This window comes from Equus asinus, chromosome 5 (genome assembly GCF_041296235.1).
Source record: "Equus asinus isolate D_3611 breed Donkey chromosome 5, EquAss-T2T_v2, whole genome shotgun sequence".
In the NCBI taxonomy this organism is placed as follows: Eukaryota; Metazoa; Chordata; class Mammalia; order Perissodactyla; family Equidae; genus Equus; species Equus asinus.
In genome coordinates this window covers 24,418,331-24,434,256 of record NC_091794.1, presented here as the reverse complement: position 1 = coordinate 24,434,256, position 15,926 = coordinate 24,418,331, and the positions used below count along the sequence as shown (strand labels likewise).

Sequence of the window (15,926 nt, the reverse complement as noted above, 5' to 3'; positions counted from 1 at the left end):
TTTATCTCAGACAGTATACTTTTTTTTATTTTTGAAAGATAATAATTGTGGTAGTTGTTTTTGGACTTAGCAGCACCATAGTTTGGGTTTTTATTATAGTTCTGACCAGGACACCACGATAGATACACTGAAGGGAAAGACCGTGAGAGTGTCATGCCAGGACCAGTGGAGCTACGTGACGTGGGATCTTATTTCCTACATTATTGGTTCTCGCTGCTGGCTTCATGACTCCATCATATTCCAAGTTATCTCAAGGAGTATAAACTCTGTCAACTCAATTTATAAAATGTACTCTGAGGAGCATTCTTAGAAAGAAGGAGTACATATTCAAGCAAATAATAGAATATTATATAATTCCAGAAAGTTTAATAGTTACTGCTCAAAGCTATCTTGGGATGAAACATGTAAACATGTCAAGAAAAATCATAAATGTAACTGCCGACAGTGACTACATCTGAAAGGTGAAATGAGGGAGTGACTAGGGAATTTAACCATGTCTTTTAAAAACTAAATTTCAAATAGAGATTATGTTTATCTGATATAAAGTTATTAAGATATAAAAAGTTATACCATGGAAAGTCTCCCTTCTTGCTCTGTCCCCCAGATTCTTTTTCTCTCCTCAGACGCAACTATAATTAACTATTTCCTGTGTAACTCTCAAGATATTAGATGCACGTAAAAACAAAAGCGTATTTTTTCTTCTACACAAAGGGTAGCCCACTTTTGTTACTTTTAAAATAAAATTAAAAAAAAATCGCCACATGTGTTTAAAAAGAAAACTTGAGAGAATGAGATATAGATAAAGAGGAATGGTAGAGTTTTCATGTGTTGGTCTTGTCAAGCATTCTAAGGAATGTGGATAAATAGAATCAGAGTTCCATGGACTTTGTTCTGCCTTGAATTAACTTAGATGTTTTGAAGAATTTGGGCAAAGTAGAACATGTTCAGTGAATGAGTATAATCCAAACTTACGTAGTAGGTACTTCTGGTTAAAATAGTGTCTCAACTTCACTTTCAGCTTACATAGACTTGAGGAACAAATGTATATGTTGCTTGCTTGACATTTTATATAGAAGAAATAGTTTGTGTATGAATCCAATTGTAATTGTGGATTTTTAGGATATATCACATTTATAAAAAACTAATAACATGGTAGGTACATAAAGTGCAGTATTATTCAGCCTTAAAGAAGAAGGAAATTTTAATGCATGCTGCATCATGGAAGAATCTTGAAGATGTTATACTCAGTGGAATAAATTAGACACAAAAGGACAAATACTGTATGATTCCACTTATATGAGCTTCTTAGACAAGTCAAATTCATGGAGATGGAAAGTAGAAGAGTGGTTGGCAGAGGCTGAGGGGAGGATGAGATGGAAGTTATTGTTTAACAGATACAGTTTCAGTTTCTGAAGATAAAAAAGCTCTGGAGATGGGTGGTGGTGAAAGTTGCACAACACTGTGAGTGTATTTAATGTCACAGAACTGTACACTTAAAAATGGCTAAAATGGGGGCCAGCCCAGTGGTGCAGTGGTTAAGTGCGCACGTTCTGCTTTGGCGGCCAGGGGTTCCCTGGTTCAGATCCCGCGTGTGGACCTACGCACTGCTTGTCAAGCCATGCTGTGGCAGGCGTCCCACATATAAAGTAGAGGAAGATAGGCACGGATGTTAGCTCAGGGCCAGTCTTCCTCAGCAAAAAGAGGAGCATTGATGGGAGATGTTAGCTCAGGGCTAATCTTCCTCAAAAAAAAAGGCTAAAATGGTAAATTTTATGTATGTTTTATCATGATAAAAAAAGAAAGGAAACATTTTACGTTTTGCCAAGACAGCATACTGAAAATATAGTAGAGAAATATTTGTGTATCTACTAAATATAATGCATTATGTCATAGGTGTTATCTTCAGGAAAGCAGACTGGACCTTCTAAATTAACAAATGGAAAGAAAGGGTAGGTACTTAAAGAAGTTTTAAACTTCAGGAAATCTCAAGAGGTTTTTCAGATCTTTGGGCTGAACTGAATTTTGCCTACCCCAGAAAACTAGGTGGGTCTCTCCCTTCTCAAAACTCTGGGGAGGAACCTTCCATATCTACCCATGTTGATCAACTGTTTAATAGACTTTAGAATCTTCATTAAGTCCTGTATAAATCCATCTCATACGTGACTGGATGAGCTTTCTTATCCAACCTTTACTGGAAAGAAAATGACTATTTACACTATATTTTGGGGAAAAAAATTATATGTAAAAAATTTTAACAAACTTGTCTTCTAGGATCCATTTAAGAAAGACATCACATTTTAATGCAGATTCTGGCTATCCCATCCATTCTGATTCAGAAAGTCAGGTAAGAGTAAACTGAATAGATGCGATATACAGTATTCTAATTAATCCTCAGGTAAAACCTAGGAAGTGGGAATAAAAATTCAAAGGTAAAGTATTAATTGCCCTAAGGAAGTATGAAGGCTTTTTGCTTTAAAACATGTTTTCCAGCAATAATAATTACTTCTAAATAAAGAAATCTTAAAACTACATAATTTCTTTTTTCCTGCATTAAAATTTTATATACAGATTTCTAAATGACCTTCTCCTTACAGACTGAAACCGTACAAGGGCTTGATGGTTGTGCTTCTTTGCTGCGGGACATTTTGAGAAATGAAGATTCAGGTTTTATTTTTTAAGCTTCTTTGCTGATCACATTTTCTCAATTAAGTAGTTCTCTTAATGCTAATGAATTTTTGTTTGAATTATTAATAGGCTCAGAAATAGCATATTCAGAAAATAGATCTAACCCCAGACCTTTAGAAGGCAAAAGATATAGATCTAAAAAGAGAGGATGTGGAAAACATACTGTTCCTTCAGCAGTCCGGAGAGAAATTTGTAAGTGTTTCTTCTCTTATTTAATTAAATATAATACTTAATTCTGAGGGTTTTGATAAATTATCAGGATTGTGGAGTTGGTCTTTCGGTTTAATAATGTACTGGTTATTCATGTGTATGCATGCTTATGCTTCTCTTTCTCTATTCAGCTTCTAATCGCTGAGTAGTTACTTGGTTTACCATCACTTTCCCAAGAAGAAAAGTAGAAAAAAGTGACTGGGTTTTGCAGGAGAAAAGGTTCAAACTCAGAATGATGTTTGGAATGTATATAGAGTTATCTTTGTTCTCCCTGCCGCTTGTTTCCATAGATAATCACAAATTGGTTGGGTTTCTTGTGTATACTTATTGTTTTAAAATTATTTTGTGTGTATATATCCAAAGTAGTTTCAGTAGCTCAACTTGCTGAGCTGCACAGTTAGAATACATGGTACATAAGGGCGTAAAATTCCAGGTTGGATAGATATGTAAGGAAAGAGGGCCTGCCACTGATTGATGATGAATGTTGTCAAGGATATTTTACACTCTCACAGTTAACTTGCTGACTTAATCAAATATAATAATTCAGCAAATATTTATATAATTCAACAACAATGTGGTAATAAGCCAAAGTTTAGAATAAGCAGGGTTTGTTTATGTTGTCCCTTGGAGGCCTGTAGAACAGGATAGCCTAAAATGGAGATGAAAAAGTCCACAATTCTGAATTCAGGTGGACAAGAATGCAGCTAGCTAGTTCCACAGTTCAGGTGGGCCAAAAATGTTAGCACAGCAGTGCATGCTTAGATTCAGCTTAGGCAAGGAGTGAAGTCTAGACAATCATCTACAGTAGTAGCCCTGGATATTAAGAGATCAGGATCCAGGCAAAGAGGCTGAGAAAATGAGGGTAGAACATTCATAGGACTAAAGGCTGATGTTCCAGATGGTCTTGAGTCGGAGAACTAGGGCAGAGGAAACAACTTACTATCCCTTCTTGGAGACCAGTCACATTTAGCCTCTTATTATCTTGACCTGCACTGTTTAAGATGGTAGTCACTAGCTACTTATGGCCGTTGAGCACTTGAATTATGGCTAGTACAACCAAGGAGCTGAATTGTAAATATTATTTAATTTTAATTAATTAAAATTTAAATTTGAAAACCGATACTTGATCCAGTTATTAGAAAACTTTTAAGTATGTTTGGAATAACTTGGTTATGTGAATCTACTTTTTCAACTCTAAATTTTATTAAATCTAAATACAATGAAGTATTTCTGATAAAAATTTAGCATCCAGATTGAGATGTGCTTTGTGTAAAATGCACACTAGATTTAGAGGATTTAACACAAAAAATAAAATATCTCAATTTTTTAAGTTAATTATATGTTGAGATGCTAATATTTTGGATATATTGATTTGAATAAAATATTATAAATTAATTTTACCTATTTCTTTTTACTTTTAATATGGCTACTGGAAAATTTCAGATTGTCTATATGGTTTACATCATATTTCTATTGGACAATACTGGTCTAAACCAGGAGTCAGCATACTATACCAGTTTTATTTTCTAATGTTTAGTTATTTTATTTATTTTGCAAATAAAGTTTTATCAGAGCACAGCCATGCTAATTCATTTATGTATTTTCTGTGGATGCTTCTGTGCTGCAGTGGCAGAGTTGAGTAGTTGTGATAGAGACCATCTGGGCTGCTAAGCCTAAAATATTTATTCTCTAGCCTTTTAAGAAAAAGTGTGCTAACCCCTGGTCTAAACTCTTCAAGCAGAGGCGTATTTATTGGGGCCCAGTGGACAAGGAATAGAGTCATAGCACCAACTGCCTGTTCCTGCAGTCTCCTACTTTTTTCCTCAAGGCAGCTTGTTTCTTGTCCAGGGTAGCCTTCCTCAAGGAACTCTCATTGGAATGTATGTGGCTGACAATGGTGCCTTGGTAGCAACTTGTTGGGTTCCAGCTTAACTGCTTATTAGTCTGAGTTCCAACAGGAAACAGATGGCAGCACTCAAATTAAGATAATTCAAGGAGGGTTTATTTACAAAGAAACTCATTACAAAGGTTTGTGTATAGGGAAACCTCAAGAGATTGTGCTAGCAGCAGCAGCAGAGCTGTTACCATCCCTAGGCCTTGGGGGATGAGGCGAGGGAGAGGTTGCTGGGACTCAGAAAGAGATGCTGCTGTGTAGAGTAGGCTGCTGTGAGCCGAGCAGTGAGCCTCATTTAAGAAACAAAGCCAACCCAAGGTGGCCTCATAGAGAGGGAGTTGGGAATAACACTCTGACTTTATGCTTCTTCCTTTCCTTGATAATACCAAGACTCCCCTTGGATGGGGCCCAGCCAGAGCCCTGTTCATGAAATAAGTCAGAGGGAGAAAGTCAAATACTGTATGATCTCACTCATAAGTAAAAGATAAAAACAACAAACAAACACAGAGCAACGGAGATTGGCTTGGTGGTTACATAGGGGACAGCGGGGCAGGGTGGGGGGGAAGAAGGGGGAGGGCAAAAGTGGGTATTAGGCTCACATGTGTGGTGATGGAGCATAATTAGTTTTTGGGTGGCGAACATGATGTACTCTACACAGAATTTTAAATATATTACGATGTACATCTGAAAACCGTATAATGTTATAATCCAATGTTACTGCGATAAAAAAAAAGACAAGAAAAAAATGTACATCATGTCTGGGATTTGATTTTCAGTCTTACAAGCTAAATAAGTTAGCCTTCCTATGTCATGGATGTTGGCAGGATTAAGACTCCTGGGTCAGAGACAAAGGACTTCATTACTCACAGCACAGCAAACAGCATGTACATCAGCATATTTGTGTTGGCTCCCCCCTTGCCACCAGTTCCCATGGGGGTGATGTGATGGACCCAGATGGATGCTGCGCATGCTGTAGGTTTAAGTTTCAGCAGTGGAACATTGATTTGGGGAATCTCGCTTTGGTAGTAAGCAGTAAGCAAGCCTGTACTTATCTTAAGGGGAAAAGTAACCTTATCCTTCAGAGTTGCTCACTACAAACACAACCCTAAGAAATGGCCCAGGTGAAGAGCTTAGGTCAAGGCCTTACTTTCCTGGTATACCCCGCAAGACATGTAGGAGCAGAAGAGACCCTTGAAGGAGTGTCTCTTAACAATGTAATCCGTATAGATCAGCATCCCAGGGAGAGCAGGGTGGAGATGAGTAGAGGATGCATTTGAAGGAGATGAGGGACATCTGGCATTCTGGGTCACTAATAAGTATTAAATTCTTATTTGGATTAGATTCAGATCAGCAGTTGTGGCCTGTGATAGGATATAACATTCTTATCGTCCTTTCCCCTACACTTTCATCAACAGAAGGAAAGACCTACTTCCCCTAGGATAGTCTCCTTTACAGTTGCAGCATTAGAAATTAGTTCTCATTGACTTATTTACTCTCAAGGTTGACTCATTAGAAACAGAAGCCTCCTCCCTTTGTTCATTTGCTCTATCGTTTTTAGTTTACCAAACTGTAGCACTATCTAGAAAGGATCATCTTTTTTTGTCTGTAGTGGGTAGTGTTAACCAGTACAAGGTTTTTGCTTTGTTATCACAGGCTCAACAATATACAAAATGACACTCAGCCCTTGCTCTCTTTTCCATCTCTCCACAAGTGAGGTAATCATAAATAGAACTTTAAATAATCTGTTATAGCATGTTGACTAGTATCTGTGTATCATTCTAATTTTAACGCATATTATCTTCCTATTTTATGTTAACCATCTTCTGTGGTGTGATCTCCTTATGTACTTTCTGTCTGGGATCTGCCTGATCATTGAGTGGCTATGGAGGCAAGCCCCCCCATCTTGGTACATACTGGGAGTAAGGAGGCAGAGAGGCAGTTCCGAAAGTGCCTTGAACTTTCTTGAGAGTATTCCTGACATTTAAAGAGAAAATATATTTTTTTTAATAAGCAACTTTTTACATTTGATAACTGTGTTGACTGCTATGGGCACATAACTCTGCTTTCAGTAACATACGTAATATTGCTGCCCTCACCTTGGGGAGATAAACTACTACAGGCAGAATTTTTTTTTTTATTGAAGTCATAATAGTTTACGAAATTGTGAAATTTCACTTGTACATTGTTATTTGTCCATCACCATATAAGTGCTCCCCTTCACCCTTTGTGTCCACCCCCACCCTCCTTCCCCCTTGTAACCACTGAACTGCAGGCAGAATATTTTGAGCACTGATTACCCCCATCAAGGCCAAGTGTTCTTTTATGTATTTCCGCTTATAATAGGCACCTAGCAGCTCTTACCTGCAGTAGATGTGTGTTCTGTATTTGGGTGGAGGGATTATTCTTAGCTGTCAGACAGTGCTTGAGCATCCAAGAAACAGTGCTGAAGGGCAGCTAGAATTCAAGGACTGAGAAAAGTTTTGTAGATTGAGTAAACGAATGCATCCCTTTTGTGAATTCTGGTTATCAACTGACCCCAATTAGACACATTGCCATCCTAATCTATTAGGTAAAATTTTCATGTAGGGTACTTTAGTATAATGAACAGGAATGAGAAAATATACTCATTTGTATTTGTGTAGTGACAGGTTCATTTTGTTGTTGTTGGTTTTTTAATTTTGAAATTGTATAGTAGTAATATAAATTTAATTTAATTTAATTTAATTTTTTTGAGGAAGACTAGCCCTGAGCTAACATCTGCCAATCCTCCTCTTTTTGCTGAGGAAGACTGGCCCTGAGCTAAGATCCGTGCCCATCTTCCTCTACTTTATATGTGGGACGCCTACCACAGCATGGCTTGCCAAGCAGTGCCATGTCCACACCTGGGATCCAACTGGCGAATACCGGGCCGCCAAAGCGGGAACATGCGTGCTTAACCGCTGTGCCACTGGACCAGCCCCTCCCCTGCCCATTTTTTGATCAGGTTGTTCGTTTTTTTGTTGTTGAGTTATATGACTTCTTTATGTATTTTTGAGATTAACCCCTTGTTGGATATAGTATTTGCAAATATTTTCTCCCAGTTGATGGGTTGTTTTTTCATTTTGATCCTGGTTTCCTTTGCCTTGTAGAAGCTCTTTAGTCTGGTGAAGTCCCACTTGTTTATTTTTTCTTTTGTTTCTCTTGCCTTGAGTAGACATGGTATTTAAAAAGATCCTTTTAAGACCAACGTCAAAGAGTGTATTGCCTATATTTTCTTTAGGAGTTTTATGGTTTCATGTCTTACCTTCAACTCCTTAATCCATTTTGAGTTCATTTTTGTGGATGGTGAAAAATAATGGTCTACTTACATTCATTTGCATGTGGCTGTCCAGTTTTCCCAACATCATTTATTGAAGAGACTTTCCTTTTTCCATTGTATGTTCTTGGCTCCTTTGTTGAAGATTAGCTATCTGTAGATGTGCGGTTTTATTTCTGGGCTTTCAGTTCTATTCCATTGATCTGTGTGTCTGTTTTTGTGCCAGTACCATGCTGTTTTGATTACTGTAGCTTTGTAGTATATTTTGGAGTCAGAGATTGGGATGCCTCCAGCTTTGTTTTTTTTCCTCAGGATTGCTTTAGCTATTTGGGATCTTTTGTTGCCCCTGTAAATTTTAGGACTCTTTGTTCTATTTCTGTGAAGAATGTCATTGAAATTCTGGTTAGGATTGCATTAAATCTGTAGATTGCTTTAGGAAGTATGGAGATTTTAACTGTATTTATTCTTCTAATCCATGTGCATGGAATATCTTTCCATTTCTTTATGTCATCATTGATTTCTTTCAATAACGTCTTATAGTTTTCATTATCGTTCACCTCCTTGGTTAAATTTATTCCTGGTATTTTATTCATTTTGTTGTGATTATCAATGGGATTGTATTCTTGAATTCTCTGTTAGTTCAGTATTAGAGGATAGAAATGCAACCAATTTTTGTAAGTTGATTTTGTATCCTGCAACTTTGCTCTTGTTGTTGATTGTTTCTAATAGTTTTCCAATGGATTCTTTATGGTTTTCTATGTATAAAATCATGTTGGCTGCAAACAGCAAGAATTTCACTTCTTCATTGCCTATTTAGATACCTTTTATTTCTTTTTCTTGCCTAATTTCTCTGGCCAAAACCTCTAGTACTGTATTGAATAAGAGTGGTGAGAGTGCGCACCCCTGTCTTGTTCTTGTTCTCAGAAGGATAGCTTTCAGTTTTTCCCCATTGAGTATGATGTTGGCTATGGGTTTGTCATATATAACCTTTATTATGTTGGGGCACTTCCCTTTTAAACCCATTTTATTGGGAGTTTTTATCATAAATGGATGTTGGATCTTGTCAAATGCTTTTTCCGTGTCTATTGAGATGATGATGTGGTTTTTATTCCTCATTTTGTTAAGGTGGTGTGTCTCATCGATTGATTTGCGGAAGTTGAACCATCCCTGCATCCCTGGTATAAATCTCACTTGATCATGGTGTGTGATCCTTTTAATGTATTGCTATATTTGGTTTGCCAGTATTTTGTTGAGGATTTTTGCATCTATGTTCATCAGCGACATTGGCCTGTAATTTTCCTTCTTTGTGTTGTTTTTGTCTGACTTTGAGATCAGGGTGATGTTGGCCTCATAAAATTAGGAAGTTAGGAAGTGTTCTGTTTTCTTCAGCTTTTTGGAATAGTTTGAGAAGGATAGGTATTAAATCTTCTTTGAATATTTGAATTCAAACATTTGTCTTTGAATTCTCCAGAGAAACCATCTGGTCCTGAACTTTTGTAAGGGAGATTTTTGATTATTGTTTCAATTTCTTTAACTTGTGATTGGTCTATTCGGATTCTCTGTTTCTTTTTGATTTCAGTTTTGGGAGGTTGTATGAGTCTAAGAATTTATCCATTTCTTCTAGATTGTCCAATTTGTTGACATATAGTTTTTCATAGTATTCTCTTATAATCCCTTGTATTTCTGTGGTATCTGTTGTAATTTCTCCTCTTTCATTTTTCATTTTTGTGTGTGTGTGTCTGAGGAAGATTGGCCCTGAGCTAACATCTATTGCTAGTCTTTCTTTTTTTGCTTGACGAACATTATCACTGACCTAACATCAGTGCCTGTCTTCCTCTATTATATGTGGGACGCTGCCACAGTGTGGCTTGATGAGCGGTGCATAGATCTGCATCTAGGATCCGAACCTGAGAACCCCAGGCCACCAAAGTGGAGTGTGCAAACTTAACTGGGCCAGCCCCCATTTCTAAGTTTATTTATATGAGCCTTCTCTCTTCTTAGTGAGTCTGGCTAAGGGTTTGTCAATTTTGTGTATCTTCTCAAAGAACCAGCTTTTAATTTCATTGATCCTTTCTACTGTTTTTTTGTTTTTATTTCACTTATTTCTGATCTAATTTTTATTATTCCCTCAATCTGCTGATTTTGGGCTTTCTTCTTCTTTTTCTAATTCTGTTAAGTTTAAGACTGCTTATTTGAGATTTTTCTTGTTTGTTAAGGTGGGCCTATATTGTTATGAATTTCCTACTTAGGACTGCTTTTGCTGCATCCCTTATGAGTTGGTATGGTGTATTTTTGCTTTTGTTTGTCTCCAGATATTTTCATTGTTGTCGGGAAAGGTTAGCCCCGAGCTAACACCTGCTGCCAGTCCTCCTGTTTTTGCTGAGAAAGATTGACCCTGAGCTAACATCCATGCCCATCTTCCTCTATTTTATATGTGAGACGCCTGCCACAGCATGGCTTGGTAAGTGGTGCCATGTCCACACCTGGGATCCAAACCACCGAACCCTGGGCAGCCAAACTGGAACATGCAAACTTAACTGTTGCGCCACTGGGCTGGCCCCGTCCAGATATTTGTTGATTTCTCCTTTAATTTCTTCAGTGATCCGTTAGTTGTTCAGTAGCATGTTGTTTAGTCTCCACATATTTGTCACTTTCCCAACTTTTTTCCTGTAGTTGATTTTGAGTTTCATAGCATTATGGTTGAAAAAGATGCTTGATATGATTTCAGTCTTCCTAAATTTATTGAGGCTTGCCTTGTTTCCCAACATATGGTTTATCCTTGAGAATGTTCTGTGTGCACTTGAGAAGAATGTGTATTCTGCTGTTTTTGGATGGAGTGTTCTATATGTATCTATTAAGTCCATCTGGTCTAGTTTTTCATTTAATTCCACTATTTCCTTGTTGACTTTCAGTCTGGATGATCTATCCATTGCTGTAAGTAGGGTGTTAAAGTCTCCTACTATTATTATGTTGTCATTAATATCTCCTTTTAGGTTTGTTAATAGTTGCTTTATGTACTTTGGTGCTCTTTTGTTGGGTGCATATTGTGTCTTCTTGGTGGAGTGTCACTTTTATCATTATGTACTGCCCCTCTTTGTCTCCCATTGCCTTTTTTATCTTGAAGTCTGCTTTGTCTGATATAAGTATGGCAACACCTGCTTTCTTTTGTTTACCATTAGCTTGGAGTATCATCTTCCATCCCTTCACTCTGAGCCTGTGTTAGTCTTTACAGCTGAGATGTATTTCCTGGAGGCAGCATATCTTTGGGTCTTGTTTTTTACTCCATCCTGCCACTTTGTGTCTTTTGATTGGAGAATTCAATCCTTTTACATTTAGAATTATTATTGCCATATGAGGGCTTAATGCTGCCATTTTATCACTCATTTTCTGGTTGTTCTGTATTTCCTTTGCTTCTCTTCTCGTGTATTTGGGACTGCCAATTCAGTTTGGTAGTTCTCTATGATGGTATTCTCAGTTTTCTCTTTATTTATCATTTGTGTCTCTGTTCTGATTATTTATTTAGTGGTTACCATGAGGTTTGTATTAAAAATCTCCTAGCTGAGGTAGTCTATGTTCTGATAGCCTCTTATTTCCTTAGGCTAAGCCAATTCCATCCCTTGCCTCTTCCCCTTCTAAGTTATTATTGTCACAACTTATTCCATCTTGTATTGTCAATTTGTGATTAAAGTGATGAGATTATATTTATTTTTGGTGTTTTTCTTCCCTTTGTCTTTAATGTTGTAATTAAGTGTTTGCTAATCTGTTCTAAGAGAGATCTGCAATTTTCTGATTTTGTCTGCCTATTTATCTCCTTGCTCAAAGCTTTGTAAACCCTTTCTTTTTTGTTTCAGGTATGAGGGCCTTCTCGAGCGTTTCTTGTATGGGGGATCTTGTGGCAATGAACTCCCTCAGCTTTTGTTTATCTGGGAAAGTTTTTATTTCTTCATCGTACCTGAAGGATAATTTCACTGGATGGAGTATTCTTTGCTGAAAGATTTTTTTTTTTCTGCTTTTTCCCCCCAAATCCCCCCCCAGTACATAGTTGTATTTTTTATTTGTGGGTCCTTCTAGTTGTGGCATGTAGGATGCTGCCTCAGCATGGCCTTGTGAGCAGTGCTATGTCTGCGCCCAGGATCCGAACCAGCGAAATCCAAGGCTGCCGAAGTGGAGCGTATGAACTTAACCACTCAGCCATGGGGATGGCCCCTGCTGAAAGTTTTTGTCTTCCAGAATTTTGAATATATCATTCCACTCTCTCATAGCCTATAAGGTTTCTGCTGAGAAATCTGCTGAAATCTTGATAGGGGTTCCTTTGTAAGTTATTTTCTTCTGCCTGCTGCCCTTGATATTTTTTCTTTGTCGTTAACTTTTACCAGTTTTACTACTATATGCCTTGGAGAAGATCTTTTTACATTGATGTAATTAGGAGTTATATTTGCTTCTTTTACTTGTATTTCCAGCTTCTTCCCCAGGTTTGGGAAGTTCTCAGCTATTATTTCTTCAAACAAGCTTTCTATTCCATTTCCCCTTTCTTCTCCCTCTGGAATACCTGTAATCCTTATGTTGCATTTCCTAATTGAGTCAGACATTTCTTGGAGAATTTCTTTATTTCTTTTTAGTCTTAGTTCTCCTCCATCTGCAGCTTTTCTATATTTCTGTCCTCCAGGTTGCTAATTCTTTACTCCATAATATTGGCTCTGTTATTCAAGGACTCTTGATTTTTCTTTTATCTCATTCATTGTGTTTTTCATATCCAACATTTCTGATTGGTTTTTCTTTATAGTTTCAATCTCTTTTGTGAAGAATTCCCTCCGTTCATTACTTTTGTTCCTAATTTCATTGAACTGTCTCTCTGAATTTTCTTGTAACTTGTTATTTTGTGATAGGTATTTTGAATTCTTTATCATTTAGCCTATAAGTTTCTGTGCCTTCAGGATTGATTTCTGGCTGCTTGTCATTTTCCTTCTGGTCTGGAGTACTTTTTTTTTACATGATTTTCCTTGTGTTTTCAGACTTTTTAGAATTTTGGAATAAAAGCTCATTTTTCTTTTTTTAAAGATTGGCACCTGAGCTAACATCTGTTGCCAATCATCTTTTCTTCTTCTTCTCCCCAAAGCCCCCCAGTACACAGTTGAATATTCTAGTTGTAGATCCTTCTGATTGTGCTATGTGGGATGCCACCTCAGCATGGCTTGATGAGTGGTGCCATGTCTGCAACCAGGATCCAAACTTGTGAGACGCTGGGCTGCCAAAGTGGAGCACACAAACTTAACCACTCGGCTATGGGGCCAGCCCCGCTATGAAGAGTCTTTAAAAAACATTTGGGAAGGGCATCTTATTAGACAGGGAAGTAGATTTTGATGCTGATCGATCTATAGAGTAGTGCTATGTAGAAACCTTTGTTGTTTTCCATGTATTAATTTGTTAATACCAGGCTTCTACTTTGTACTACTTTGTTTGTAGACTAATACGAGACACTATGGGAGAAAATAATGAAGTATAGGATACAGTCCTGCCTAAAGAAGCTTATAGTTTAGTCAGATAGACAAGAGAATGAAAGATAAGGAGTATGGTGCAATTTGCAAGTGATATTCGATTTGTATAGACAATATGTGCTGTGAGGTGGTGAAGAGCAGGCACTGGGCCGGAATGATTGGAAGAGGCTTCATGGAAGAGAGAAACCTTCAGATGAGCCTTGGTGAGTGCGTAGATCGAATTGGAAGGAATGGTTCATTGTGAGTAGTGCTATAGGAAGATGAGAAAAGCTTGTTGAGTGTCTCAATTGGCCTGACTGGAATGAAAAATTTGAGTTGGGGTTGATGGGAAGATGGCTGGAAACGTAGGCTGTGGTCAGGCTTTGGAGACTTTAAGTGCCAGGTTAAGATTTTGTCTGAGGGTCCAGTGTGTAGATTAAGTGAACTTTTTAGGTTTAATTTTTTCTTTTAACATAATCAAAGCATCAGTATTGTTACAAAGCATTCTGTCTTTCTCATTCCATTTTCCCCTAAGAGCGTGAACTGGACAAGGAGCAAAATGAAAGAGTTTTATTGGATTTTAGAGACAAATAGCACCCTTAAGAGGGGTCTTATAATTGAAGGAGAGATTTTACAAATAGCATTTAATAGAGATTTTAATGACATACTATAGATAATTTTTGACTAGGGAACTTACTTAATTCATTCCCTACTTTAAAAAAGTATTTGAGGGGCCCGGCCCCATGGCCGAGTGGTGAAAGTTCCATCTGCTCCACTTCGGTGGCCCCGGTTCATGGGTTCGGATCCTGGGCGCAGATCTATTCCACTCACCAACCACGCTCTGGAGGTGTCCCATATACAAAAAAATAGAGGAAGATAGGCACAGATGTTAGCTCAGGGCTAATCTTCCTCAAGCGAAAAAAAAGAGGAGGATTGGCAACGGATGTTAGCTCAGAGCAAATCTCCCTCAGCAAAAAGGAAAAAAAAGTATTTGAGGTGATTTTCTTTAGGGGGTGATAGTGGTAAAGCCCTTCTGTAAAGTCTATGATGAATTGAGCTACTTCTGAGAGTCTTTTTTCCTCAATATCTTATGGTAAAAGTTTTTGAAGAATCATATTTCAAGAACTTTTTTCCTTCTTCCATGTTAGTATCTTCAGATAATAAGAAACAGGTACCAAATGAAGCTTCTGCTGGAAGTGAAAGAGACTCATCAGACGTCGTACAAAATTGGTCATTGCAAGATCATTATAGAATGTATTCACCCATAATATACCAAGCCCTCTGTGAGCATGTGCAGACGCAGATGTCGCTGATGAATAACTTGGCTTCAAAGAACAGCCCTAATGGGATTTCTGCTGTACCTTGCCACAGTGTGTCTGGTTCTGGTTAGTATGAATGATGTTTTAAAAAGCATGAATATAAGCTCTTCTTAAGTTGCTTGGTTATCATATAAGCAGTATGAGATGTGAATGACTTTTTTTTCCTCTTGCCTTTTAGAATCTCAGGCAACTCTCCATTCTGGTTATGGCTTATCTACTTCCACCCCAGTCCGGTTACCTCAGCAGCCACCCTGCCCTCCAATGGTTCATTCTGTGGGTATAGTTTATATACTATACAAGTAATTATTTGCTTTTAGAAATTGTCATCTTGGGGCCGGCTCTGTGGCCAAGTGGTTAAGTTTGCGCACTCCGCTTCAGCGGCCCAGGGTTTCGCCAGTTTGGATCCTGGGCATGGACATGGCAGCACTCATCAAGCCATGCTGAGGCGGCATCCCACATGCCACAGGTAGAAGGACCCACAACTAAAAATATGCAGCTATGCACTGGGGGGGCTTTGGGGAGAAAAAGGAAAAATAAAATCTTAAAAAAAAAAAAGAAATTGTCATCTTAAGAGGGAAAAGTGAATTTGCTGATTATATCTTAATGCCCTAGGATGTAAAGACCAATTATTTTTTCAAGTTATATTTTATTAGAGAAGTTTTACCTATTTATTAAGGACAATGGTGAGGAGGGAAAAGGGAAAGAAATCAGTAGAAAAAAGAAATTGCCCATACCCACCACCCAAGCCCAGTTGCTGTTATCACATTAATAGAATGCTTTCTAATCATTTGCTTGCTTGCTTGCTTTTTTCTTTCTTTTTTTTTGGTGAGGAAGATTGGCCCTGAGTTAACATCTTTTGCTCATCTTCTTCTTTTTTGCTTGGGGAAGAGTAGCCCTGAGCTAACATCTGTGCCAGTCTTCCTCTCTTTTGTATGTAGGTTGCCACCACAGCATAGCTTGATGAGTGGTGTAGGTCCATGCCCGGGATCCGAACCCACGAACCCCAGGCCACCAAAGCGTAGCACACCAAATTTAACCACTATGCCACT

General features: G+C 37.9%; 1 protein-coding gene across 6 annotated transcripts in view; it reads left to right on the top strand.

Annotated features, from left to right (window-relative positions):
• CCDC14 (coiled-coil domain containing 14) overlaps positions 1-15,926 on the top strand; it is a 44,365-nt gene that overhangs the window by 4,424 nt on the left and 24,015 nt on the right. Inside the window, exons 2-7 of one of the 6 annotated variants that reach the window (XM_014866848.3) lie at positions 1,894-1,949; positions 2,272-2,344; positions 2,595-2,664; positions 2,755-2,877; positions 14,707-14,943; positions 15,056-15,150. In XM_014866848.3, the coding sequence (XP_014722334.3) occupies positions 1,894-1,949; positions 2,272-2,344; positions 2,595-2,664; positions 2,755-2,877; positions 14,707-14,943; positions 15,056-15,150 (654 nt within the window). Of the gene's footprint in view, positions 1-1,893; positions 1,950-2,271; positions 2,345-2,594; positions 2,665-2,754; positions 2,878-10,396; positions 10,546-14,706; positions 14,944-15,055; positions 15,151-15,926 lie in introns of those variants that run through there. The other 5 variants (XM_070508993.1, XM_070508996.1, XM_044771471.2 and 2 more) reach the window with 5 other exon arrangements.